General features: G+C 52.8%; 1 protein-coding gene across 1 annotated transcript in view; it reads right to left on the bottom strand.

Moving 5' to 3' along the window:
- Nucleotides 1-27,692, bottom strand: part of Syne3 (spectrin repeat containing nuclear envelope family member 3) — a 77,362-nt gene that overhangs the window by 36,749 nt on the left and 12,921 nt on the right. The window contains exons 3-5 of the mRNA XM_042692781.1: nucleotides 4,943-5,091; nucleotides 1,819-1,991; nucleotides 344-653 (exon numbers count right to left, since the gene is read on the bottom strand). Coding sequence (XP_042548715.1) covers nucleotides 344-653; nucleotides 1,819-1,991; nucleotides 4,943-5,086 — 627 coding nt within the window. The 5' untranslated portion in view covers nucleotides 5,087-5,091. The remainder of the gene's footprint in view (nucleotides 1-343; nucleotides 654-1,818; nucleotides 1,992-4,942; nucleotides 5,092-27,692) is intronic.

The raw sequence follows: 27,692 nt of genomic DNA, 5'->3' as shown, positions 1-27,692 counted from the left end.
GGATGGGTGAGTGGATGGATGCATGCATGCATGCATGGATGTAGGTAGGTAGATGTGTGACAGGGATGGATGAATGGATGCATGGATGGATGGATAGGTAGATGGATAGATGGATGGGTAGATGCATGGATGCATGGATGGATAGGTAGATGGATAGATGGGTGGACGGATGGGTGGTAGACAGATGACAAGTAGATCAGTGTGGTGGGTATGTAGGCAGTGAAGGGCTGAGTGGATGGGGTCACGATGGACAGCAGGCGGGGGTTTGGCGCCGGCACACGGTGGAGGGTTGGGCGAGGCAGGCAGCGGGTAGCTGGGTACAGACCCATCCTCCAGGCCTCACCTGGGCTCTGGCCTTCACGGCGTCGTAGTCGGCCTTCATCCTCTTCTGGGCCTCTCCGTCCACGCTGGGGTCCCCAATCCTGTTGAACAGTGAGGCCGCCTCCTCCAGCAGCCGGTCCAGCAGCACGGCCTGGTTGTCCACGTTGTGCAGCAGCACCTGGGCGTGGCTCAGCTGCCACTGCTTCTCCTTCAGGCCCAGCTGCAGCTCCGCCGGGGGCTCCAGCGTGACTGTCATCTTCTGGAACCAGTGGTAGAACTCATCTCGGGCCAGCAGGTACTCGCTCCAGTGCAGCCACACCCACTCGATGCGGCTGTGGGCGCGGGGACAAAGCCGTCAGGGAGTCAGCCCCGCCGCTGACCCACTCCAGAGCCAGGGGCTGTGTGACAGGGGCAGGATGGTGCTCTCTCTCTGTGACAAGTGCCACTGGGTTCTAGACCCTTCCTGAGCTCTACAGGATGAGACCCCCTGCATCCTGTGTGTAAGCTCCCAGGTGAGGCTGCTCCTCAGCTCACCCTATAATCCAGCAGCTCAGGCAGCCCCAAGCCACCAGGACCAAATTCTAGCCCTGAATCCCCACAGCCGGTGCACAGATTCCTCCAACCACTTCTGCCTAGTGTTAGAACTCTGTACTCAGTAGCCCCAGGCCCTTTGCACATGCTGCCTACAGAAGACCATCCCAGAACCATGCCTACTAATGCACAGAGCACAATGGTATCTGTGGGTTGGTTCGTGCCTGCCAGCTGAGGGCAGAAGATGGAGGGGGGAGCATAAACTCGCAGGATAACTGCCTTGTCGCTTGCCTCAGTTTCCCCATGTACAACATGGACATGGCTTTCTCTCTGACCAACATCAAGCCATCCTGTTTAGAATTTCAGGCAAAAGGGTCTACAGGACAATGAGCTCTGTGCAGCCTGTGCCCGTCCAGGCTCACTCCTGCTTTATGATGGAGAGGAAGCCATTGCTCCAGCTTCCTCAGCACCACCCGTACCACGCACAGCACGGTCCCTGCTGCCATTCCTCTAACGACCTTCAGGGAGCACTGGATTACCCTCCTGGACCAGAGGAAGCAACTGAGGCTCAGAGAGATCAAGCAGCTTCCCCATGGCTGCACAGCAAGTAGCAGAGCAGGAATCAACGCTGGGTGTGTCTGAGTCTCTATCTCTCCCACAGCCTGGCTCTTGGGTCCTGGCAGAGAGAGACCCTGGCTAAAGTGCTCACAGGGGAAACCTTCGTATGCCAAAGCTAGCCTGCCTTGGTGCTGGACCTATTAGGACTTGCTGGCCAGACGCAATGGCTGGAACACTGGAACCATATCTTATGAACATCAATGGTAATTAGAAAGAGTCAGGCTGGGCTCCAGTTCCTGGGGATCCTACGACTGGAGAGCTGTCCCTTGGGCTGAGGTCCCTTGGGAACAGGTTACCCGGCAGGCACTGCAGACACAGGCCTGGCACGGCTTCACGGGGCTGCCCTACCTGTGGCAGTGAGTCATATAGGTGACCGTCTCCTCCCACTGGGCCTTGATGTCCCTCAGCTGGGCCAGGATCTCGGGCTTCTGGTCCTCAAGGCAACATGCCAGGAGGGCTTCGGCCGCCTGCAGCACCAGGTCCACCTTCACGCGGCCCTCGGGCTCCATCCGGCAGATTTTCTGTGTGGACATGAAGGCCAGTTTCCCGAGGTTAGGCAACACCCAAGCAGACATGGCCTGGGGAGGACTAGCCAGGCCTTCTGGGGAGGGGGACCTGGATTCCCTCAGATTACAGCCTGCAGCCCCGCTTCCAGGCCAGGGGGGCAGCCTGCGGAGGGGAAGATGGAGGCCTGGGGGTCAGCCCCACGCAGCCCGGCCTGCCCTGAGAACACAGCCAACCTCCCTGCCAGATCAGACGTCTTCCATGCGCTTCTCATTCATGTCACCGCGGGATTAATACTACCTACCCCTCGGCGAAGGGAGAGAGGAAGGGTGGGCAAAGACAGTCAGAATACTCAACGTGCACATGTGCACCAGGAGACTTGAGGGGATGGGCGGGTGGGAGGCACCAGGGAGGGAGTAGCACTCGCGTCCAGATGCACTGTACTCTAAGCAGACTTGCTGAATTGAAACCTCTTTACACAACTACTCAAAGATAATTAAATTAAGCCAGGCGCCGGGGGCTCACACCTGTCATCCTAGCTACTCAGAAGGCTGAGCCCTGAGGATCATGGTTCAAAGCTAGCCCAAGCAGGAACATCTGTGAGACACTTCCTCCAATAAACCACTAGAAAACCCAAAGTGGCGCTGTGGCTCAAGTGGTAGAGCACTTGACTTGTGCTGAAGAGCTCAGAAACAGTGCCCAGGCCCAGAGTTCAAGCCCCACAACTGACAAAAAAAAAAAAGATAATTAGATGAAAATTAAACAAAGAAAGTGCATCAGTGGACTCAACTCTATGAGTGGATTTGTGCAAAGCTGTTCCCCCGGGGACAGATCCTGGGAGGCTTTGGGGGCCTGTGGTGGATGGCTAGCTCAGGGGACCTCAGAGCCTCACCCAATTCCCTGAGCCTCCAGGAGGCACCTGGCCAGGGCCCTGCCTCTCCTGTGGCTCCCGCTCCCCGCTCCCTTCTCTCGTGAACGTGTCCCCTAACACGCACCTGGCATCTCTCATCTCACCTGGGCTGGGCTCTGTGGAGGACCAAGCTGTCCACTTGACCTGGGGCAGGTGGGGCCCTCTAGCTGCCATTCGCTCTTATTTTAATTTTTAGTGCTGGTCCTGGGGCTTGAACTAGGGCCCAGGCAATGTCCCTTAGCTTTTCTGCTCAAAGCTAGCGCTCTACCACGTTGACCGACAGCGCCACTGCTGGTTTTCTAGTGATTAATTAGAGATAGGAGTCTCACAAACTCCCCTGCCCCGGCTGGCCTCGAACCCAGGCCCTCGGATCTCAGCCTCCTGAGTAGCTAGAATTACTGCTTTCCCACTCCTGGCCAGCAGCTCAGTTGCTCAGTGTCTGCAGTCAAACACAACTAAACAACTCCAGCGCCACTCCCTCGCCCTGCATGACCTTTGTGGCTTGAGAACTCCAGGTCAGTGGAAGGAGGTCGTGGTTCTGGTGACCGGGGGTCAGATGTCAGGAGGCGGCGGGGAGCACAGGCTGGCTGACACTGTGCCTCTGGCTGTCACTAACAGCCCACAGTGACCTTTCACTTACTCGCTTTGTACCCACTGAGCACTCGTGTGCCTGCACCTCCAGCTCAGCTGCCGGCGGTCACATTCCTCACGCTGACGCCGGGGCCTGGTTGTCTGTCTGACCTTTCTCTGCAGATAGGGTGGGAGGCTTCTGACGTGTCAGATGCTGCAACCCAACAGCTGTGACCCCAGGCAGATCAGTCAACCCCGCACCCCCCTTTCCTTCCCTGAGACAGCGGGACCACCCCCACTGTGTCAACCTCACCTCGTAATTTTTTTTCAAGTCATGTTGGAGCCGGGCGCTGGTGGCTCACACCCATAATCCCAGCTATTCAGGAAGCTGAGACCTGAGGATCTGAGACTCTTAGCTCCAATTGGCCACCAAAAAAGCCAGAAGTAGAGGTATGCTCAAGGCTAGAGCCCTAGCTTTGAGCAAAAAAAGCTCAAGCACAGCACCGGGGGCCTGAGTTCAAGCTCCAGAACAGGCACATGCATGCACACATGCACACATGCGTGCGCACACACACACACACACATCCTATTGAAACTAGTTGCCAGTGGCTCACACCTATAATCCTAGCTACTTAGGAGCCTGAGATCTGAAGAGCATGGTTTGAAGCCAGCTGAAGCAGAAAAGCCCCTGAGACTCTTCTCTCTAATTAACCAGCAAAAACCTGGAAGTAGTGTGGCTCAAGTGGTAGAGTACCAGCCTTGAGTAAAAAAGCCAAGCAAGAGTGAGCAGCCCAGTACTGTGCATGTGGGCACGTGTGTGTATGCACGCACACCCACACACCAGCTCCTAGTGCTAGGCGTTGAGTCAGAATCATGGAGTTTCTTACTGGATATGTAAAGCCAATGCTTCACATGCACACAGGAAAGCTGAGGTCCCGAGAGGGACGGAGCCTGAGGTCACCCCACACTCCAGCACTCAAGGAAATGATAGTTCAGGTCTCCGGCTCTATGGTCACCTCCCCCCCTTACCCTCTGGCCTTGGGCAGTCCACCTTCAACCAGGGGCACTATGCTGGCAGGCCAGGCTGGGGCGGGGGGGGGGGGGGCGGGTAGGGGAAGAAGGCACAGGATCCAGATCTGGGGATCCACCTCACTATGGGGTTCAGAGGACAGGCTCCAGTCCTTACCATCAAAGCACAGTATCCAATGGAATTTGCTAGAAATGAAGAGTCTCAGGCCCTGCCCCCAACACACCCAATCAGGTTGTGCACTTCAACAAAATCTCCAGGCATCTGTGCATCGTTCAGAGTTTGAAAAACGCATCTCTCCCTTAGCAGATGGAAAGCGTGGGGCTGAAGGGGCAGCGCCGGGGCCAGGGAGGCCGGGGCCAGGGAGGCCGGAGCCAGGGAGGCCGGGGCCAGGGAGGTCGGGGCCAGGGAGGCCGGGGCTGGGGACACAGGCCCCAGAGGGCCTCGGGACCTCCACTTACCTCTGTCTCCCGCAGCCGGGCCTCCAGCGCAGCGCGGGGCCCCTGGGTGTTGTCATTGATCTGCAGCCGCTCCTGGATGGCCTTCATCCACTCCTGGGCGTCCTCCATGCTCCTGCTGAAGCCCTCCTGGGGCTGCTGCGTCATGGCACCTGCGGGGGTGAGGATGGGCTCGCACGGTCAAGCAGAGAGGCTGCAGAGAGGCCCCAGGCAGCCCACAGCCCGCCCGGCCACCAACTCCCTCCCGCAGCTCCCAGTGGCACCTCTTGCTGTGGCGGGGTCAGAGAGTAAGCCTGCTGTGGGCTGCAGAGACACACACCGCCCCCCCAGCTAAGCTCTCAGGACCCCCAAGTTCCTCCAAAGTTACAGGCGGGGGCTGGCCAGACTAGTGTGCTTCTCACCCATCCCACACACATTGCCCTCCTGGCAGCGCATTGGTCAGTCTTGGGTGATGCTTGCTCTCCTGGCACAGGTCATCCCCCTCCCCCACCGCAGCCCTCCACCCCCACCCACTGGACTGCTAGGTCAGCCTTACCCTAGGCTGTGGAAGCAAAGGCTGACTTTTCTTGTGCAACTTGCTTAAAATCCCACCAATTCCAGGCTAAAACTCTTCTGTCCTCCAGTTCTAGCTGTCCGTTAATAGCAGCTATCACTTGCTCTGGATTAACGTTATTTATATCTGTAATTCATACAAAGGATTGTGTCTGGCTTATCTTCCAGTCTCCCAGGATGCCGTGCACAAAGTAAGCCCTGTGTCATTGAGTAAGGTAGCTCAGAATGGGCATAAGGTCTAGCACACTGAAAAACAAAGCCCCCCAGGCCATTATTTAAACTGACAAAACAACATATACGCCCCATACTGGGAATTGATTCTGTCATTGATGGCTTGTTGTTGAGAATACTATGCAGCCAACAAAAATGTAAGCCTCACATGAATTTGTAAAGACGACTATGGAGGATAGAATCCCAAAAAGTGAGACCCATCTACATATCCAGCAATCACAACTCTACTCCTAAAAAAAGCAAAATAAAACATCAACAAAAGACACGGCTCGCAGCAAAGGTCGGGGAGCCTCGCCATTAGAGGTCCATGTGAATGTTCTTCTTCTCTTAGGAAGTTATGAATTCTCCAGAAGGGACAGCCATTGCTATCCAGTTAAAAAATAAGCCAGGCACCAGTGGCTCATGCCTGTAATCCTAGCTATTCAGGAGGCTGAGATCTGAGGATCATGGTTCAAAGCCAGCCCAGGCAGGAAAGTCCATGAGACTTGTATGTCCAATAAACCACTAGAAAACCAGAAGTGGCGCTGTGGCTCAAATGGTAGAGCACTCGCCTTGAGCCGAAGAGCACAGGGATAGTGCCCAGGCCCAGAGTTCAAGCCCCACAACCAACAAAATAATAATAATAATCAAGTATTTTTTGAACATGGGTTAAGTTGCTAGTTGTCTTTTCTCAGCCTTTGCTTGGTTGCTCAAATAAGCTCTGGCTGGGAATCTGGGCCCTGCCCAGCAGTCCTGGTTGGATGAACTTTAAAGGAGAATTCTTTTGTTTTTGTGTTGTTTTGGCGGGTGGGGGGAGGGAAATACTATGGCTTGAATTTAGGGCCTGAGCACTGTCCCGGAGCTTTTACACTCAAGGCTAATGCTCTGCCACTTTGTATAGCTCCATTTCCTGCTTTTGGTGGAGAGGGGGTAGTTAGTTGGAAATAAGAGACTCAAAGACTTCCCTGCCCAGGCTGTCTTTGAACCACAATCCTTAGATTTCAGTCTCCTGAGTGGCTAGGATCATAGGCGTGAGCCACCAACAGCTGGCTGTCATTTTATTTAATTTTTTATTAGTACCTATTATTTATACAAGGGGTTTTCGTTGTGGTATTTTCACATACACATACAATGCACTCTGATCAAAGCCAACCTCCCCCCACCCCCCGCGACCCCTCTTTATTAAAGCAATTCTGGCAGGTTCCATTCTTCTATTTCCATAATGCATGAAACATAGCATTCTTTGCCTATGTTTGCCTCTTCCACCCTCTCTGTTCACCTTCTCTCCCTCCTGCTGGTACCAGCCCCCCTACAAATCCTGCCTTACATTCTTGTCATCCATTTTACCATTGTACAAAGGGTATATCACACACACACACACATTTACTTTAATCAAGTGGTGCCCCTTCAATTGCTCTCTTCTTCCCATCAAATAGTCCCACAATCGGAGTTATGTTTTATGTGGATAACTATATACAGATACATGTCTATGTGTATAGCTTTTAGGTCTGGAGTCCACCTGCAGACTCCTCTGGATATGCGCCCCTTGTGGCATGGTGGGGTCATAGCAAGATCTATTGAGTGAGTTGAAGAGCTCTGCATCCATTTCCATAGTGGCTGCACTCATTTACATGTCCGTCAACAGCTTGGGAGCATCTCTCCCCACCTCTATCCTCACCTGTATTTGCTCTTGGTTTTCTTGTCTTCTTCAAAGACAAGGAGAACTGGAGAGAGCCCAAAGAGTCCACCGGAGAGTGGACACACTGGACATACGCTAGGGTCCACACCCATTTTCCAGGGCCCAGCCTGTTTGTTTTCAGAGCTGTTTGGATTCTGAATGCCTCTTTTGGAAAGCAGGTTGGAAAGTTCAGGCAAGCGTTTACATTGGTCCTTTGTGTCTCTCAAATGTTGTCTTGTCTGGCTTCCAAAGGTTCTGGTGTATTGTTACAGAGAAGGAATGAAGAGACCAAAGGCATCCCTGGCATGTCAAGTAACAGGGCAGCAGGGAGAGGGGAGAGGTCATGGAGGCAGCGGGGAACTTGCTGGAACCCTCTCTCTGGCCATGCCCGCTCTGGACCTAAGGCCCAATGGGCTGAGAACCTGGCGTTACACTATGAAGCACAGGGGTGGCCGGGCCAGCTCACACTGAGCTCACGTTGGAGCTCACACTGGACTCATATCAAGCTCATGCTAGACTCACACTGAGCTCACACTGTACTAACAAGGTCACACTGGATTCACACTAAACACGCTGGACTCACACTGGGGCTGCAGGCAAAGCTCAGATCTGGCGTCTTTGCCAGAGCTGTCAAACCACTTTGCTTCAATTCAGTGCAGCACCCAGGAATTTAGCACAGTCCACCTAGGCCACAGTCAGCAGCCCCGCCCCTAAGTGGCCTTGAAGAGGCTAGATGGCAGATGAGCCCAAGCTGGGGGACGGAGGGCACATTTAACCTGTGCTGCGAATCCCTTCTCAGAAGAAAGGTTCAAGCCAGGGGCTGGGCTCACCCCTGTAATCCTAGCCACTCAGGAGGCTGAGATCTGAGGATCGCGGTTCAAAGCCAGCCCGGGCAGGAGAGACCATGAGACTCCTATCTCCAATAAACCACCAGAAAACTGGAAGTGGTGCTGTGGCTCAAGTGGTAGAGCGCTCGCCTTGAGCTGAAGAGCTGAGGGACAGCGCCCAGGCCCAGAGTTCAAGCCCCACGACCCACCAAAAAAAAGAAAAAAAGAAGAAGAACAAAGGCTTCAAGCCGGGGGCTGGGCTCACCCCTGTAATCCTAGCTACTCAGGAGGCTGAGAGCTGATGATTACAGCTCAAAGCCAGCCCAGGCAGAAACGTCTGTGAGACTCTTGTTTCCAATTAACTGTCAAAAAACTGAAAGTAGGGGTTGGGAAGGTGGCTCAGTGGTAGAGCGCTTGCCTTGCATGCACGAGGCCCTGATTTTGATTCCTCGGCACCACATACACAGAAAAAGCCAGCTGTGGCTCAAGTGGTAGAGCACTAGCCTTGAGCTGAAGAGCTGAGGGACAGTGCCCAGGCCCAGAGTTCAGACCTCATGACTGGAAAACACACACATACAACTGGAAGTAGCCAGGCACCAGTGGCTCATACCTGTAATCCTAGTTACTCAGAAGACTGAGATCTGAGGATTGCCGTGCAAAGCCAATCTGGGAAGAAAAGTTCTTGAGACTCTTTACCTAACAAGCTGAGGTGAAGCTGTGGCTTAAGCAGGTGAGTGCCAACCTTGAGTAAAAAGGTTAAAGAACAGAGCTCAGACCCTGAGTTCAAGCCCCGGAAGGAAGGGAAGGGAAGGGAAGGATGGAGGGGAAGGAGGGAAGGGAAGGGAGTGCAAGAGAAGGTGAAGGAAAGGAAAGGAAAGGAAAGGAAAGGAAAGGGGGGAGGGAAGGAAGAAAGAAGGAAGGAAGGAAGGAGGAAGGAAGGAAGGAAGGAGAGGGACGCAGGGACGGAGGGAGGGAGGAAGGGATGAGTGAAGGAAGGAGGAAGGACATGCACAAAAGGCCATCAACGCCTGGCCAGAGATCAGGAAGGCATTCTCCCCAGGGTCCTGTGAAAGCTATCCACCCTCGTAGAAGCCAGGGTTGGAGATGGGGGGCTCGGGGGTGGAGGCCCAGGTATTTGCCAGGTGAGTGTGGCAGAGCCAGGAGCCCCTGGCAGGAGCGCGGCCAGCCTGACTTCAGAGAGCAAAGCATCCCTCAGGGAATCTGGACAAGCTCCCGGCCCTCTTCCCATACCCAGTGGCCAGGGCAGCTGCTGATACACAGCCCCTCCAGCCTGGGCTCCCACAGTTCCCCCCACCCCCTCCATCACCCCGGGGTTCCCTCCCCCACAGCCCCTCCAGCCTGGGCTCCCACAGTCCCCCCCACCCCGCTCCCCCTCCACCACCCTGGGGTTCCCTCCCCCACAGCACCGCCAGCCCATCTGGATGGAGCCCCAGCACCCAGGCTGTCCCCACACTTCTCTGTGCGGGTTCACTACGGCACGTCATCCTGCCCTTCTTCAATATACAAGGGTGGACAGATGGCCCCCAGAACTGGGTAGATTGTCCTTACAGTCCAACAAGGACTTCCTAAAAGCCCACATAGGGCGGAGCTGGAGTCTGTTTTTACTCCAAGCAAACGCCCCACCCCCTCCGCCTCGGTTTCCCCATCTGCATGCCAGGGCTGTGGTCTGCCAGTCCCCCAAGGAAACCCATTGAGATTTCATCCCCAGCGTGAGGACGCTGCCAGGGGCTGGCTCTTTAAGAACTAATTAGGTCAGCAGAAGGCATTAGCGCTGCCTTTGTAGGACTCTAATTCTCAGGGGGAGTTAGCCCTGCTCCCCTGTGGCTGGGCTAGCTGGAGATGTGGTTGTTAAAGCTGGATGTACCCCATCTGGGTCTGCCCAGAGCCCAGTAAACCTCTATTCCTTATACATCAGCCTCTCTCAGGCCTGTTCTGTTAGAGTAACAATGTAGTAACAGGGAATGGACTGAGCGAGTCTGCCAGGGGCCTAGACATTGTGGTTGAGTAGGCACCATGTTCTCAGGGCCCCCATGGGGTCAGGCCCAGCCCTAAGCCAAGCCCAGTGATCAGCCTCTGCCTTTTGACTGTCAGGCTGATCCACATCAGCCTCTGCCTCTGCCTGGCAGGCTGGTTCACATCCAGGCTCCCTCCCTCTTGTCCACTGCCCCTACCCTGGCTTTAGTCAGCTTGGGGCATAGTTTCTACATCACCACCTGTCAACCCCTAAACCACCCAAGGCCCACGGGAGAAGGATCCAAGGGACATTCTTTTCTTTTTTTCAGTCGTGGAGCCTGAACTCTGGGCCTGGGCGCTGTCCCTGAGCTCTACCACTTGAGCCACAGTACCACTTCTAGCTTTTTCTGCTTATGTGGTGGTGAGGAATCGAACCCAGGGCCTCATGTATGCAAGACAAGCACTCTACCACTGAGCCACCTTCCCAGCCCCCCACAGGACATTCTTTATGGGCAGGAGGTTGACATTTTGGTTTTGGTGATGGTGGTAGCAGTGGTTTTGTGGTCATAGGGCTTTACACTCAAGGCTTGGGCATTGTCCCTGAGCTCTTTTGCTCAAGGTTAGTGCTCTATCACTTTGAGCTACAATGCCACTCTGGTTTTCTGCTGGCTAATTGGAGATAAAAGTCTCATGAACTTTCCTGCCCAGGCTGGCTTTGAACCATAATCCTCAGATCTCAGCCTCTTGAGTAAGCTAGGATGACAGACGTGAGCCCCCAGCCCCCAGCGAGGCTGACATTTTGTATAAAGGACAAGACAGTAAATACTGTAAACCTCTATGGAACAAGCCTTCTACCATGTTGGGACCCCATGGTTTAAGTTTGTCAGATGCAGAGGGACGGACCTCAAACTGGATTTGGCTTACAGCCAAATATAGTTTGCCAACTCCTGTCCCACACAGCCCAAGGCCTTGGCAGGGTACCACAGCTGCCACCAATACCACAGGCATATGCCTGGGACCAGCAAGGCAGGCCTTGAGGTTAGCTGTGTCACAGAACCTCTCTGAGTATATCTCCTCATCTGGAATAATTATTATGCATTAAGTAAGTAAATTTTAAAGGAATGCCGTTGAAGAATCAGTGGATTCCATTTACTTTAAGTAAACCAACTATGTTGCACTATCTTTTAAAAATCTCATTATATATATATATATATATTACATCTTAATTTAGGGTTCCTTTCAATAGTTTTCTAACGGTTAAGATTCTCATATGGGTTTCGGTTCTTGATATTTTCTTACTGTGCCTTCTATAGTTCAGTATGTTTTATAACAAAGGATATGTCATATAGTCAATCCACGTTCGTGTAGAAAGATTCGTGGCTAGATTATGTTATTTACTTTCTGCTATATTTAAGTATTTACTATTATAATAATGATTTTGTTGTACCTATAAAGAAAGAAAATAGCCAGGTGCTGCTGGTTTATGCAGGTAACCCTACTCAGGAGGCTAAGAACTAGAGAATCACAGTTTGAGGCCAGCGTAGGCAGTGAAGTCAGTGATACTCTCATCTCCAATTAACCAGCAAAATCCAGGGCTGGAGGTACTGTCAAGAGTGCCAACAAGGGGCTGGGAAGGTGGCTCAGTGGTAGAGCGCTTGCTTTGCATACTCAAGGCCCTGGGTTCGATTCCTCAGCACCATATAAGCAAAAAGAAAAAAGCCGGAAGTGGCGCTGTGGCTCAAGTGGTAGAGCGCTAGCCTTGAGCTGAAGAGCTGAGGGACAGTGCCCAGGCCCAGAGTTCAGGCCCCACGACCGGACCCAAAAAAAAAAAAAAGAGTGCCAACAAGGAGAAGGCAAGCCAAGTAAGCACATGGCCCTGAGTTCAAACCCGGTACCAGCAAGAAAAAGAGAAAGACAGACAGACAGAGAGCATCAGAGAGAGACAACAAGCCAAATAAGCACATGGCCTGAGTTCAAACCCTGGTACCAGCAAGGAAAAGAGAGAGAGACAGACAGACAGAGTCAGAGAGACAGAGAGGAAAGGAAACGAAATGAGAGGAAGAGAGAGAAAGAAAAAAGAAAGAAAGAACAGATAGAACAGAAAAGAAGAGAGAGAAGGGGAGAGAGGAAGGAAGGAAAGGGAAGGGAAGGGAGAAGGAAAAGGAAGAAAGAAACGAAGGAAGGCAGGAAGGGAGAAAAAAAAGAAAAAAGATGAAACAGAAACTCTAAATTTTTTAGGCATTTCTAAAAAAAAATGAAAATAAAAAGGAAGGAAGGAAAGAAGGAAGAAAGAGAGAAAAGGAAGGAAGGAAGGAAGGAAAGAGAGAAAGAAGGCAAGAGAAAGCAAGGAACTATGAATGTCTAGGAATTTCCAAACATAGCAAGAAAAAAAACTGCGGGCAGGGATAAAAATAAGCTGAGCGCAGGCTGCTCTGGGGCGGGGCGGTGGTGGCAGCAGGCGGTATGCTCTGGGCCAGTCTGAGCAGTCCAGCCTGGAAGAGCAGGGGGAGGCCCAGAGGACACTGACCTTTCTTACTCAGAGCAGACAGTTCTCAGGGCTCAGAGTTCCAGTGGTTACCAGAAGAGCATCAAGAAAAGTGCTTGTTTTTCTGAATGGCAGGAAAGCCAAGTGGAGCCAATGCCTGCAATCCTAGCTGCTCAGGAGGCTGAGATCTGAGAATGACAGTTCAAGGCCAGCAGTGGAGCAGACTAGAGTCTGCTGGTGAGAAGGTAAAACTTGGATGAAAAGCCATTGGCTGAGACGCTGAGACCACCTGTGGGCTCACCTCTGCAGCCTCCTGGAGATGCGCTGGGAGGGAAAGATCCAGGCCTGAGTCATCGCTTGGAAGAAGAAACAGAGCCACGGGAAAAGTCAGGGGGAATGGAGGAAGCTGAGATGTCATCCTAGCTACACAGGAGGCTGAGATCTGAGGATCACGGTTCAAAGCCAGACCAGTCAGGAACGTCTGTGAGACTCATTTCCAATAAACCATCAGAAAACAGGAAGTGGCACTGTGGCTCAAGTGGTAGAGTGCTCGCCTTGAGCTTAAGAGCTGAGGTACAGCGCCCAGGCCAGGAGTTCAAGCCCCAGGACCGACAAAAAAATATAAGGACTCAGGCTATAAGGACGCTAAGTGGCACAGGCAGAACTTGAACCCAGGACGATGCAAGTGCAAAGCCTTTGCTCTTGGACCTCACAGAGCCCTAGCTTGTCCACCCCCACCTAGACCTGAAAAAATATACCAAGTGCAGGGTAGGAAGGCCAGAGCAGCCCACCCGCTGCGGGTCACCTTCAGAAACACCCAGGGTCTAGAAAATTGACTCCAAGACATAAAGCCAGGCACTGGCTCAAGACTCCGGAACTGAAGACCACACGCTGAGCCCCTAGCTTTAAGGCAGCCCAATCTTCCTGTGCCCAATCACCCGGTGCTGTGCCAGCCCGCCTGCCCACTGACTCTGTCCGGAAGGTGTGGGAATCACGACTCAGGCAAAGCCCACCTCTGAGGTCAGAGCAGGTAGTCTCTGAGGATTCTCCTGGGTCACCCTGGCTGACCAGGGCCACACACCACAAGCGGAGCCAGTGTCCTGGCGGGGGCCTCCCCCAGGGCCATGATTCACCCTGCTTCTGTGACTCAGTCCAGTCTGATCACCCGAGGCTCCACCCTTCCCCCCTCTTCCTACCAGGCCTCCTAAATGTGGATGGAATTTCAGGAACTAAGTGCAGCTGGTGTTAATCTCAGAGCTTATTCCAAGTGCATTGTGGGAACATGTCTCATCCCCCCCCCCCACACACACACACACAATGCTGAAGTCACTGCCCAAAGCACCAACAGGATGTCCCCTCTCCTGTGGCATCCACAGAAGTGACTCTGAGAGCCAAGTGTCAGAGGAGGCTGAGGGGCCCTGCCCAGCACAGCCTGGCATGGGACCCAGTGCCCGCACCTCAATCTTACAACAGCCCTCCAAGGCAGCTGGGTTTGGAGGTAGCAACAATCACTGGGTTACCTGCCACCCTAGGGGTAAACACACAGAGACCTGGATGGGTTAAAGGGCTGCATGGAGCCTACACAGGCATTGGGGTACACCCACCCTGTGTCCACAGCTACATAGTGGCTTTATGTATCTGCATTACACATCTCTAGATCAACTATCCATGGACCACTTTGATCTCAGGTCCTCGTGTTTGCTGGGCCAGCTTATTCAATGGAAAATCTTCTCCCTGCGCCCCTCCTCCCCGCCTCCCGTTTAATTGGAAATAGCATCTTTAGAGCTTTTCTGCCCAGAATGGCTTCAAACTAAAATCTTCTGGATCTCAGCCTCCTGAGTAGATAAGATTACAAACGTAAGCCACTGGCATCCAGCTCCTGACATTTTTTTTTAAAGTGCATTTGGATTAAACACATACACACTTTTTCCTGGTCATCTAGCAGATTTTCACATAACATGTACATGCCTGTAATCCTAGCTATCAGGAGGCTGAGATCTGAAGATCCAGATGTGAAGCCAGCAGAACATACAAGGGAAAGACTCTTATCTCCAATAAACCCGTCAGAAACTTAAAGTGGAGGCATGGCTCAAGTGGTAGAGACTAGCCTGGAAAAAAATAAAAAAACTAAGCAAGAGCTCAAAGCTCTGAGTTCAAGCCCTAGTACTGGCACTAAATAAACACACAAATGCTGGGTATAAGGCTATTGCTTGGTTTATAGATGGGTTGCATATCTATAAATGTCAAACGTATTTCCAAGAATTGTGACCAGACACACACACTGGACAACAATGGGCGAGGCCAGTGTTCCAGCCCTAGAGCTCCTAGAACTACCCGGAAGGTTTGTGGAAGCTGTCACCGGGCCCTGGCCCCAGTGTCTAAAATATGGGCGGGTGGGGACTGAGATCTCACCTAACGAGCTTCCCCGCCACGTGGGCAAGGGGAGCCAGGCTGCGATGGAGGGGCCTGGGACACAGCACCGGCTCCAGCTGGGAGGCCTGGATGTGATTTGCCAAGTTCCAGGGCCAGTGGAGAACAGGCGTTACCAGGTCTGGGGCAACCTGGGCCAAGATTCACAATCTGAAAGCCATCAAAACTGACTTTGTGTCCAAACCAACCTCACCATTCTTCCCTCCATCCAGCAGGCCTTCTCCCTCGTGGTAGAGAAAGACAGTGTCCCTGGGCTCTGCACACCTCCACCCTCCCCTCCCCACCTCCACCCTCCCCGCTCCCGGGGAGCAGTGCCTGGTAGCTGCTGTTTAATGAATGGACCTGAGTGCTCAGCTGATTCCCCACAGTCCTGAGTCACCTAGGGCAGCTGGTGGCTTCCCAGGAGGACAGAATGTCAGTGACCACCAGCTCTGTCACAGGCCTCCCTGTGGCCACCCTGCCCCATAGCCTCCAGGAACTCTGCACGCCCCCCCCCCCCCCCCCGCCTTTCCTCCTCTCCCTCCGGCCCACACCCCCTCCCTCAGGGAACTTGATGGCTGTTCTGAGAGAGGAGGGGAAAGGCTGGTCAGATGGGGAGAGGCTGGGTCCCTCTTCTTCCTGAATCCTGAGTGACCAAGATAGCATGCCCCAATGAAAGCAAAGCTCCTGACCACCCTGGAGCTGACCCTGGGAGGGACAGGTGGGTCTTCATTTGGAAGGAGATGGACAGTGATCACCCAGATGCCGGAGGGACTGAGACTCAACCACAGGGATTTCAAGAGGGGACCCCATGAACCTCTATCAGACTACTGATTTCTGGGCCCCACTTCTTGCCCTCTTCCACTGAGAAGCCCATTCTGTCCTCCTCCTCGTCTGGAAAGCAGGTAGGCAACCTCATGTGGCACACCAACCCGCCAGTAGCCAAGAGGCCATCCGTCCCTTCCCTGGTGCCATACTCCCACTTCCAAGTAAACTGGGCTTCTGCTCCCACCTTCCTGCCTCATAATCCTTTATGTGCTGGAGAAGCCGGCACTCAGAGGGTGCGCTCTGCCCTTCAGCTCCATCCTCATTCCGGAGGGCGTGAGTCCCAAGGAAGAGGAAGCAGTCCAGCCCACTCCACCCCTCCTCATACCTGTGGATAGAATCGCCCAGGTCCTGGAAGGGAGGAGACGTCTCTCTAGCCCGGGGCAGCCAAGTCCAGGTATTACATGAGCCCCAGCGCCCAGCACCCTGGCCAGGCCAGGTGGAGCGAGCCAGAAAGTCGCCTCTGGTGACTGTAGCTGTCCTCGCCTTCCTCACCCCACCCAGTCTCCCAGACCAACAGCCCCCCTGTAGCCCGCCCCACCAACCCTGCCCCTGGTCTAACTGGCCCCAAGAGTCAGCTGTGTGCCAAGCCAGGTCTGCCCATCTCCCCAGATAGAACCTCAGGCAAGAATCTTCCCCTGAACCCACCAGACCGGCCAGGCAGGCTGGCCCCGCCCCCTGGGCATCTCCAAGGAAACCAGCCACCACCTCCCAGTGACCACTGACACAAGGCCACACCCACGGACCCTTTGAAGACACACACCGTGATGTCCTGCAGAACACCAACCTCAGCTTTCAGGTGGCTAAAAATGTCTTTCCATTGAAAACCACAGCATCCCCAATGTATGGTTTACATTTCTTATTTATAGGGTTTGGCTTTTTTTTTCATACTTCAAACTTCCTAGAGAACTCATACATAGTCTCGAAGAGAAATCTTCCCTAAATCACAATTTGAGATACCCAGGTCTGGAGGCCGATGGCAGCTTCCTCCCCTTAGGAACCGACCTCAGGGCTGAGGCTCCCATCGAAACCTGCAACCCTAACTGAACCCCGCAAGCCAGCTAGTTCCTCCTGGGAAGTCCTGCCCATGCCAGCTGCCCTTGCTCGCTCCTTCACGCTAATTTGGTTTTCTTTTTCATCACTATTGGGATTTGAACTCAGGCCATGAAACCTGCTAGGCTTGCTTGCTAGGCAGGTGCTCTACCACTTGAGCCATGCCTCCAGCCCACCTTTTTGCCTGTTATTCTGTTGATGAAGTCTTAGCGGGCTTTTCTACCTAGGTTAGCCTCAAACTTCAATGCTCTACATCTCAGCTTCAGCTAGGATTGCAGATGTGAGTCCCAAGCATCCAGACCCCTCAACAGATCCTTTTCTGTTCAGCTTGCAGTCATGCTGTGGGCAGCCTCTCCAGTTTAATCCCCTGGCAGGAAGAAACTGTCCCCTTCTTGAGTCTCCAGGAGCCCTGGGCTCGTGCCACCGATGGCATCTTTAGCAAGCACTCCTTCAAACACTCCAGGAGGTGGACCCTGACAATGGCGCATTTCAGTGAGAGAGCTGAGGCGGGGGTGTACAGCACAGGGGCAGGGCCCAGCCATTCCACTGAGCTGGTTGGCACCCACAGCAGGAGGTACTGAAGAAAGGAAGGGCCAGCTCATCCTAAAGCGGATGGCTGGAGATCGGAGTTGGCAGTACTTTCCTTGATAAGTAAGAAACTTCCCACTGGGTGCCCCTGGCTCACACCTATAATCCTAGCTACTCAGGAGACAGAGATCTGAGGATCATGGTTCTAAGCCAGCTCAGGTAGGAAAATCTAGGAGACTTTTTTTTTTTTTTGGGTCCGGTCGTGGGGCCTGAACTCTGGGCCTGAGCTCTGTCCCTCAGCTCTTCAGCTCAAGGCTAGCGCTCTACCACTTGAGCCACAGCCCCACTTCCGGCTTTTCTTTTCTGCTTATGTGGTGCTGAGGAATCGAACCCAGGGCCTCATGCATGCAAGGCAAGCGCTCTACCACTGAGCCACCTTCCCAGCCCCTCTAGGAGACTTTTATCTCCAATTAACTACCTAAACACGGGAAGTAGAGCTGTGGCTCAAAGTCGTAGAGTGGCAGTCTTGAGCAGAGAGCTCAGGGACAGTGCTCAGACCCCAAGTCCAAGCTCCAGGACTTTAAAAAAAAAAAAAAAGGAAACCTCATATCTAAACTGCACAATGCAGTCAATTTCCACATGTACGTGTCACCTGCAAAAGCCACACTCAAGATCATGAACTGATCCATCACTCCGCCAACTCCCTGCCCTCTTCATAATCTGCACTCGACTCTACCCCATTCTAGGCAACTGCTACTTTCTCACAGACACTGTTGATTAGTCTTCGTTTCTAAAGTTCTGAACATAAATGGGATAGAGAACACAGCTTGTCTTTCTTCATATACATGTCAGGGGTGGGAATTTGGCTTCTTGCACTATAATCACTATGAGATGAATCACATTGTTGCTGGTTGTGATGATTCATTCCTTTTTATTGCTAAGTAGTATTTCACAGAATCCTTACACCAGAAGTTGTTTAGTCATTCACAAATAGTTTTGGCTAGAACAAATAAAGCTGCTATAAACACTTGTATATCAGCCAGGTATGGGTAGCTTATGCCTATAATCCTAGCTGCTCAGGAGACTGAGATCTGAGGATCGACCTTGGTCAGACAAATCTGAGAGACCTTTATCTCCAATTAACCCAGAAAAAAGAGAAAACTAGAACAGAAGTATGGCTTAAGTGGTAGATTACCAGCCTTGGGTGGGAAAAGCTAACAGAGAATACAAGGTCTTGAGTTCAAGCCCCAATATTCATGTCCATGCTTGTTTGCACACACCTGCGCATGCACACACATACTGCATCACTTTTTTTGCTGTTTCCTGGGATTTGAACTCAGGGCCTCACACTTGTAAATCAGGTACTCTACCACTTGAGCCATGCCCCTGACCCAAAATTTTGCTCTGGTTTTTATTGGGGGCGGGGGTCCAGTCGTGGGGCCTGAACTCTGGGCCTGGGAGCTGTCCCTCAGCTCTTCAGCTCAAGGCTAGCGCTCTACCACTTGAGCCACAGCGCCACTTCTGGCTTTTTTCTTTTTGCTTATGTGGTGCTGAGGAATCAAACCCAGGGCCCCATGCATGCAAGGCAAGTGCTCTACCACTGAGCCACATGCTCTGGTTATTTTTGAGATAGAATCTTTTCATCCTAGCCAGTGTGGATCACAATCCTCATTCCACCATAGCTGGGGTAACCACTGTGTACCACTTTACTCAGTTTTTGGGTTGAGACGGAGTCTCACGGACTTTTTTTTTTTAATCTGAGATGATCTGGACCTATAATCCTCCTGATCTCAGATGCCTGCATAGCTGGGTTGAGATGAGGTCTCACATCCCCTGGGATGGCTTCAAAGTATTATCTCCACCTTTAAAGTAGCTGCACCAGATTCACCTGATTTATATTCGCATGTGTAATCCAGCACCCTCCACTGGCTTCAAGGACTCTGCCAAGCCCTCTGCTCAGAACTCTCCTCCCTGCAGGCTTCTGACAGTGCCCAGCACTCAGCCTTGGCTAAAACCCCAGGGAGTGAGATGCTGAATGACAGACACTCTACAGCCAGCAAGGACCTGATCCAACTCAAAGGTCCCTGCCTGCCAACTCTTTGAATTGGCTGAGGACACAACCAGGCACCTTGAACCAACAGGCAAGAGTGTGTAAAGGCAGAAAAACGAACAGATTCACTCAAACTTCCAGTGTACTGTGGCCGCCCTCCTGTAGGCCCAAGCTGGTACCTGAATTCCAGACACCACACATGGCTGCAGTCTCTGGCCCCAGGGTCCATCAACAACCCCTCAGAGCCCAAAGCCCAAGTTCATGCAGTGCCTGCATCAGTATTAATGGCCAGGCCTTTCCTTGATCTCAATATCCGGAACAGAGGCTGACACACTATAGGCACTTATACTTTGTAAATGGAGAGATGGATCTGGAAAATAGAAATTAGAACTTTCCTCACTGGTGCTTGGTAGGTACTCAAAATCTACTCAGGGAGCTGGGAAGGTGGCTCAGTGGCAGAGTGTTTGCTTTACACGCATGAGGCCCTGGGTTCAACTCCTCAGCACCACATAAGCAGAAAAGGCCAGAGGTGGTGCTGTGGCTCAAGTGGTAGAGCGCTAGCCTTGAGCTGAAAAGCTTAGGGACAGTGCCCTGAATTCAAACCCCAGGACTGGCACACGCATGCACACATTCAACAGCATGAAGTCAGAATCTGGATCTGGAGGACAGCATACACGCTGCCCATTCAGGGAAAGCTAAAAAGGTGGAACCCAGGATCATAAGTAGGCTCGAACACAGGCCACGAACCCCAAACCAAGCCTTGGCAATGCTGTAGAAACAAACATGCCCACCAGGTAGATGTGTTAATCCCACCCTGTCAGGAGCAAGGAAACAGAAGCACACAGATATGGAATGTTCTCACAAACCTACAAAGCCAGAATTGAAGCTCCAGCCACATCTGGAGGCTTCCAGTTGCTAAGTGCCACCTGTAGACATGGGGCCAGAGCCCACTGGGCCAAAGAGCTACGAACCCTCCTGCATAGTGGTTTTGGTTTTTTGCCAGTCCTGGGGCTTGAACTCAGGGCCTGGGCACTGTCCCTGAGCTTCTTTTGCTCAAGCTAGCACTCTAACACTTAAGCTACAGCTTCCAACTTTTTCTGTGTAATTGGTACCAAGGAATCAAACCCAGGGCTTCATGCATGCAAGGGAAGCAAGCACTCTACCACTGAACCCCATTCCCAGCCCATCCATAGCAGTTTTATCACCATGGACTGACCTAACTCTCTCTGAAAAAGGCCTAAGGCCAAGTACTAGCCACCATCAGCTAGCTCATCCATGGCAGGCACTCCACCACCTGAGCCATGCCTCCAGCCCAGCTATTTTGGAAAGAATCTCATAGACTGTTCTGTCTAACTGTTGACTTTAAACTTCAGTCTTCAGTGCTCAGCCTCCTGAGTAGCTAAGATGGAAGGCGTGAGCTGCCATCGCCTAGCTCTAAGGCGCCTCTTTGTGTCACAAACTTGCTCTTAAGAAAGAGTGAAGGGGCTGGGCAGGTGGCTCAGTGGTAGAGCGCTTGCCTTGCATGCATGAGGCCCTGCCGGAAGTGGCGCTGTGGCTCAAGTGGTAGAGCACTAGCCTTGAGCTGAAGAGCTGAGGGACAGTGCCCAGGCCCAGAGGGCCTGTAATCCTAGCTATTCAGGAGGCTGAGATCTGAGGATCGAGGTTCAAAGCCAGCCAGGAAAGTCCGTGAGACACTTATCTCAAATAAACCACTAGGAAACCAGAAGTGGCGCTGTGGCTCAAGTAGTAGAGCGCTCGCCTTGAGCTGAAGCGCGCAGGGACAGCACCCAAGCCCAGAGTTCAAGCCCCACGACTGACAAAAAAAAAAAAAAAGAAAAGGACTGGGCTGGGAAGGTGGCTCAGTGGTAGAGTGCTTGCCTTGCATGCCTGAGGCCCTGGGTTCGATTCCTCAGCACCACATAAGCAAAAAGAAAAAAGCCAGAAGTGGCGCTGTGGCTCAAGTGGTAGAGCACTAGCCTTGAGCTCAAGAGCTGAGAGACAGCGCCCAGGCCCAGAGTTCAGGCCCCACGACCAGACCCAATAAATAAATAAAACAAAACTTAGAAAGAAAGAAAGAAAGAAAAGGAATGAAGCCAGGCACCAGTGGCTCACACTTGTAATCCTAGCTACACAGGAGGCTGAAACTGAGGATCACGGTTCAAAGCCAGACCAGTCAGGAACGTCTGTGAGACTCTTATTTCCAATAAACCACCAGAAAACAGTGGTGCTGTGGCTCAAGTGGCAGAGTGCTTGCCTTGAGTTGAAAAACGTCCCTCAGGAGAATCTTTACCTGAGAACAGAACAAACTGTACCCGTCTGACGCAGTGGTCAGTAGCCTCCATTCCTGCCAAGGGCTAGATCAGAAGTCTGTCTCAAGTACCTCACAGATGACAGGTAACAAGTCTCCTCAACCTCAAGTTCACCTGTGACGTAGGATTGCCCTGGAAGGTCATCTGACAAACAAGGGCCTATGGATTGGATAAAATGTCACCAAATGCCAGTTAGGACAGCAAGAGCCCCCGTGCATAAGGCCAGCATGGTAATGGCCACAGGCCATATTCATTAGGACACTGCTGAGGAAGATGGAGAAACTGAGGCTGCCCAGGACCAACAACTACAGAGTTGGGAAGGAGCTGGGGTCTGTCTGGTCCCATCACAACCAACTGGGGATCCCAGGGCAGACACAACTGTCCAAGCCCCATGGCAGATGGGTCTGGAAAGATGGCACCAGGCACAGTGGGCAGATCATACCCCATGTCCCAGGCAGGCCCACACCAGGCCAGTTTACCACCTCTGCCAGGCGTGAGAGACGCTATCTTCATTTGATGACAAATGTGTTCAACGCCTACACCCTACAGTGATCAGTCAGCGCCCAAGATCACAGAGATGAGCAAGCCAGGGTCCGCCACCCCTGCGGCTCCTGTCTCTCAGACGACCCGGCCTCGGCCTCTTTCCTCTTCCAGAAAATGGGCTCAATATGGTTGAAGGCTCTCAGCATTGCTGAACCCCCTCCCTTCCCCATTCCCCAAACTCCCACACACTAGACTTACTTTTTCTTCCTTTCTTTCCTTCTTCCTTCTTTCCTTTTCTTGCTTGCTTTCTTTTCTCTCTCCTTCTCTTCCTTTTCTACGGTTAGTGAGATTTGAACTCAGGGCCTTCCACTCTCACTTAGCTCTTTCACTCAAAGCTGATGCTCTACCACTTGAGCCACAGCTCTACTTCCTGCTTTTTGCTGGTTAACTGAAGATAACGGTCTCTTGGTCTTGGGCTGGCTTGGAGCTACCATCCTCACATCTCAGCTTCCTGAGTAGCTAGGATGACAGGCGTGAGCCACCAGTGCCTGGCTTAAACTCTTCCAAATGCTGCTGTGGTCCAGGACTGTGGCCTGCCTGCTGGTGTCAGGTTGCCGGAAGAGCTGTGAGCCACGGAGGGAGCCCGGCACCATCAACCCATGTGCGAGCCTCATCCCCTCTCTGCAGCCTCCGCCCAGGGAGACAACAAACCAGCAGCCCCTGCTCTCCACCATTACTGTCTTCCTGGAACTAGTCCAGAATGTTCCATGAAGTTTTCCTAATCTTCCTTTCTGCTGGAAGATCTGACTGATTTTTATTGTATTCGGTGCTGTTTTTTTATTCTTAGTCCAACTGAAGCATGTCTAAGTTTTTCATTTATTTAACAAGCAAGCAAGCCCCCCACCGCGGTTCTGGACCTCGGCGGCATCTGTGTTTTTCGGATCAGGCGCCATTGCCTTCTTAGGGCTCTGCCTTTCTCTCTGGCATCAACAGCCCGCCTTCTTTGAAGAGCCATTCTGAACAAAGCCACAACACTCGTGGTCTTCTGGCCTGGGGCAGCCTGGCTCTCTTGAGGGTCAGAATGGAAGCCAAATCTGGCTGGGTGGGGGCGTGCGCGCGTGAGTCACTACTCTCTCTGATCTTACACAGAAGGCGCCTTCAGCCCCCGCCTGGCCAGCATGCCCCATAGCCGCTCTGAGCCCGGAGCCCGGAGCCAGATGGTCTGGATTCAAAGCAGACCTCATGGCTGAAAACCCACACAGCCTCCACGAAGCCGACTGCACTGCTCTGACAGGCGGGCGGGGTGGCCGTGGTGTGGGACAGCCACAGCATGAGCCTCCTTTGAAGCTGGAGATACTGGCAAGTCTCAGAACAGTGCTGGCGCCCAAGAGCTGTAGCCTAGGTGTTTATTAACTAATAAACCTGCCCATGTGACCATCCGCAGAGAAGGCGGCAGAAATGCCCTGCATCATCCAGCCACAACCACTCCATGGAACATTCTGGACCATTTGTAGTGAAAGATGTGAGCATGAACATCCAGGCATTAAGATGTGCACTCAGGCCGGGCATGGTGGGACAAGCAATAACCCCAGTAGTGAGGCAGGAAGATCATTTGAGTTCTAGGCCTCGTTTTTTGAGACTTTGTCTTAAAAACAAAGCAAAAAGCTGGCACTGGCAGCTTACGCCTCTCATCGAAGCTACTCAGGAGGCTGAGATCTGGAGGATCAAGGTTTGAAACCAGTCTAGGCAGGAAAATTTATGACTCCATCTCAAAATAACCATCAAAAAGCAAGTCTGAAGACATGTTTCCATGATAAACACCAGCCAACCAAAAGTGAAGCCCTGAATTCAACCCAGTATCAATAAACAAACAAACCAATCTGAAACTGAGTCTGGCTTCTCCTTTACTAGCTGTGTGACCTCAGGAAGTTATTCACCTCTGTTCCTCCATTTCCTCATCTGCAAGATGAGGGTGACAATGGCACCTACAAGCACGCAGACAGGCTGGCAGGAGCCGGGGGCCCCCACCTCTGCAGCACAGGCTCCGCTGGAATGGCTCGACAGCAGCTGCATGGACAGGCGGACAGGATGCACAGCTACTTTGCTTTCCAACAGAGAAAAATGTCTTCCAACCTTCCAAGTGGTTTGTCCCAAAGCAAGACAGGGCCAGGCCCAGGTGTGGCTCGTACCTGTAATCCAGGCACTAAAGAGGCTGAGATCTGAGGATCTCTAGTCAAAGCCAGAGTGGGCAGACTAATCCCTGAGACTCTTATTTTCAATTAGCCAGTTTAAACAACAACAATGGTATGTACCAGCTGTGAGAAAAAATAATACTAATATAAGGACCTGAGCAGGGTGCTGGCGGCTCACGCCCGGTCATCCTGTCTACTCAGGAGACTAAAACCTGAGGATCGAGGTTCCAAGCCAGCTGGGCCAGGAAAGTCCATGAGACTCTCATCTCCGATGAACCACCAGAAAACTGTGGCTCAAAGTGGTAGAGTGCTAGCCTTGAGCAAAAAACAGTTCAGGGACAGCACCCAGTGCCCAGTTCAAGCCCCATAACCAACCAAACAAAAAAAGAATACAAGGACCTGAGTTTAAGTCCCAGGACTGACATACACATATAAAAGCAAGCCAGAAGCACCTGAACTTGACTGAATGTAATGCCCACCCCCCCCCAAGTTCAAGGAGGCACAGTTGGGGGAAGCAGAGGTGTCAGCAAGACGGGTTCAGGACCCTTCTGACTTCCCATCTTCACAGCCTCACACCCCACCCAGACAGCCCAGGCTGCTCAGAGGGGCAAAGTCCATCTCCCTCCATCTAGCCTCATCTCCCACTTCCCAGATCTTCCCCCTTCCCCTGCCTTTCCCCCCACCCTGCTAGCTAGCTAGTGCTGACCCCCCCTGCCCCTAGGAAGCCTCCTGGGATTTCTCAGGGGGTAGAGGACTAATGCTGCTAAATACCTACCAGGTTCACAGGCAGAGTGTCAGCAAGGCTACACACAGCTCACAATCCCTACTTACTGCTCATGGTTAAATCAGAATCATTAACTTTTTTTCTTTTTTTAACAGATAATGAAGTTGAGGTTAGGTTCAGAGTGGCTAAGTAAACAGAAAAGGTCACACACCATGTAATCTTGCTGTCTGGTCCTCTCCACAGAGCAGAATGGAAGGGCTTTTAAATTGTAACCGCTCTGTGGAGGTCCAGGGTAACATTGGAGAAGAGCCTGTCACTCCTGCCTGCCTCCGAGCTGAGCCCTTCAGAGCCCTTCTCCCGAGCACCATCCTTCCTCAGTCTCCTGGCGATGGTTAAGAAGCTGTGCAGATTATAATTAGTTCATGCGCGTTCCTGCCAGGGCCTGGTGACGCCCAGTTTATGATGTGTCTGCACAGGCCAAGGGCACCACCTCAGGGCCAACTTTCCTTCCTCCCTTCCTATTCCTATAGCTCAGCATAAAGGGGTTACCTGCCGGAAGGCTCCCCGGAGGCCCCCCAACACCTCAACACACACCCACCCACCCCTAGGCAGTGTCCTTAAAGTTTTATTGGAACACAGCACCCAGCAACATTCACTGGTTTACACATGTGTGCAGCTGTTTCCTGGAACAAAGGAAAGCAAACACAGCCATTGTCTGGTCGTTTCTAGAAGACATTTGCCACCCCTAGCCCCTATAGTAGAAGCTAGAGCTCCTCTCCCACCCCTGCCAGCTCCCGCCCCCCACCCCACACCATGATCTGTTTGGTGCTGGGCCTTCCTCTTCAGTACCGCCTCCCCCCCCCCCCCCCCCCCGCCGGCTGCTATGTGAACCACACCAGCCCAGAGACCCAGGGAACCCCTGTAACCCAAGCCAGTAGCACCAGCCTGTGAACCAAGCACCCCGTGCCCCCACCCTCCACCCTGTGCACAGCAAAAGTGCCAGGTGGGGGGAGGGTGAGCCCATCTGGCTGTGTCCACCTGTGTCCTCACAGACCTAACTTGGGGCAGGGATCCCTCTCCACCTGAGAGGGCACAGGGTGGGCCGTCCTGGCGCGTGGGGCTCCTCAGTCACCCAGGTCCCGTGAGGGAGACCCCAGGGGCCTATCACACTGCCTCCCCCCAATGTCTGCAACTGGGGCTCCAGGAAAGCCAGGCGGTGGGCCTCCCAGGGGCCTCCCAGGCTGCCCTGTGGGCCAGAGAGGTGGGCAGAGGCAGGGGGAGGGGGAGGGCCGCCCAGATGTACAATTGCCCGCCCCCAAGGGCCAGACTGGGAAACCCAACCTGGGCTTGGTGGTCTGGGTGTCAGGTGACCCTGGGCGCCCTCCCTCCCCCCACCCTGACGAGCCTCACCTGGGCCTGCCGGGATGAGGTGCCCATACTCCGTGACCGCAGCCAGCTGTGTGCACGCGCTCTGGCGTCCAACCGGAGCCATGATTGTTTCCCACGAGTCGTTTTTTCATTCCACCCATTTAAACTTCAATTTCATTTTAAAAGGAGACAGAAGGCGGGCGCTGGTGGCTCACACCTGTAATCCTAGCTACTCAGGAGGCTGAGATCTGAGGATCGCGGTTCAAAGCTAGCCCGGGCAGGAGAGACTGTGAGACTCCTATCTCCAATAAACCACCAGAAATCCGGAAGTGGCGCTGTAGCTCAAGTGGTAGAGCGCTCGCCTTGACCTGAAGAGCTGAGGGACAGCGCCCAGGCCCAGAGTTCAAGCCCCACGACCGACAAAAAAAAATAAAAGGAGACAGAAATCTTAGCCAGGTGCCAGTGGCTCATGTCTGTAATCCTAGCTACTCAGGAGGCTGAGATATGAGGATCGCGGTTCAAAGCCAACCTGGGCAGGAAAGTCCAAGAGTCTCTTATCTTCAATTAACCACCTGAAAACCAGAAGTGGTGCTGTAGCTTAAGTGCTAGAGCACTAGCTTTGAGTTGAAGTGCTCAGGGACTGTGCCCAGGCCCAGAGTTCAAGCCCCATGACTGACAAAAAAAGGAAAGAAAAAAAAAAAAAAACAGGGTCAGCAGAGTCAGGTTCTGGTAGCACCTTGCAATCCTAACTACTCAGGAGGTTGAGATCAGAGGATCAGGGTTCAAAGCCAGCTCAAGCAGGGAAATCCATGAGATTCTTATTTCCAATGAACCACCATAAAGCCAAAATAGAGCTGTAACTCAAGTGTAGAGCTAACCTTGAATGGTAAAACTTAAAGGACAGCATCTAGGTCCTGAGTTCAAGCCCCAGGACCAGCACAAAGAAAGTGAGGGGGGGAAGGGCAGGGGAAGGAGGGAAGGAAGGAAGGAAGGAAGGAGGGGAGGGAGGGAGGGAGGGAAAGGGAAGGGAGAAAGGGAGGAAGGAAGGAAGGGAGGAAGGAAGGCAGGAAGGAAGGAGGGAGGGAG

This window comes from Dipodomys spectabilis, unplaced genomic scaffold (assembly GCF_019054845.1).
Source record: "Dipodomys spectabilis isolate Male_0828 unplaced genomic scaffold, ASM1905484v1 ptg000157l, whole genome shotgun sequence".
Classification (NCBI taxonomy): domain Eukaryota; kingdom Metazoa; phylum Chordata; class Mammalia; order Rodentia; family Heteromyidae; genus Dipodomys; species Dipodomys spectabilis.
This window is presented reverse-complemented; position numbering and strand designations above follow the sequence as displayed.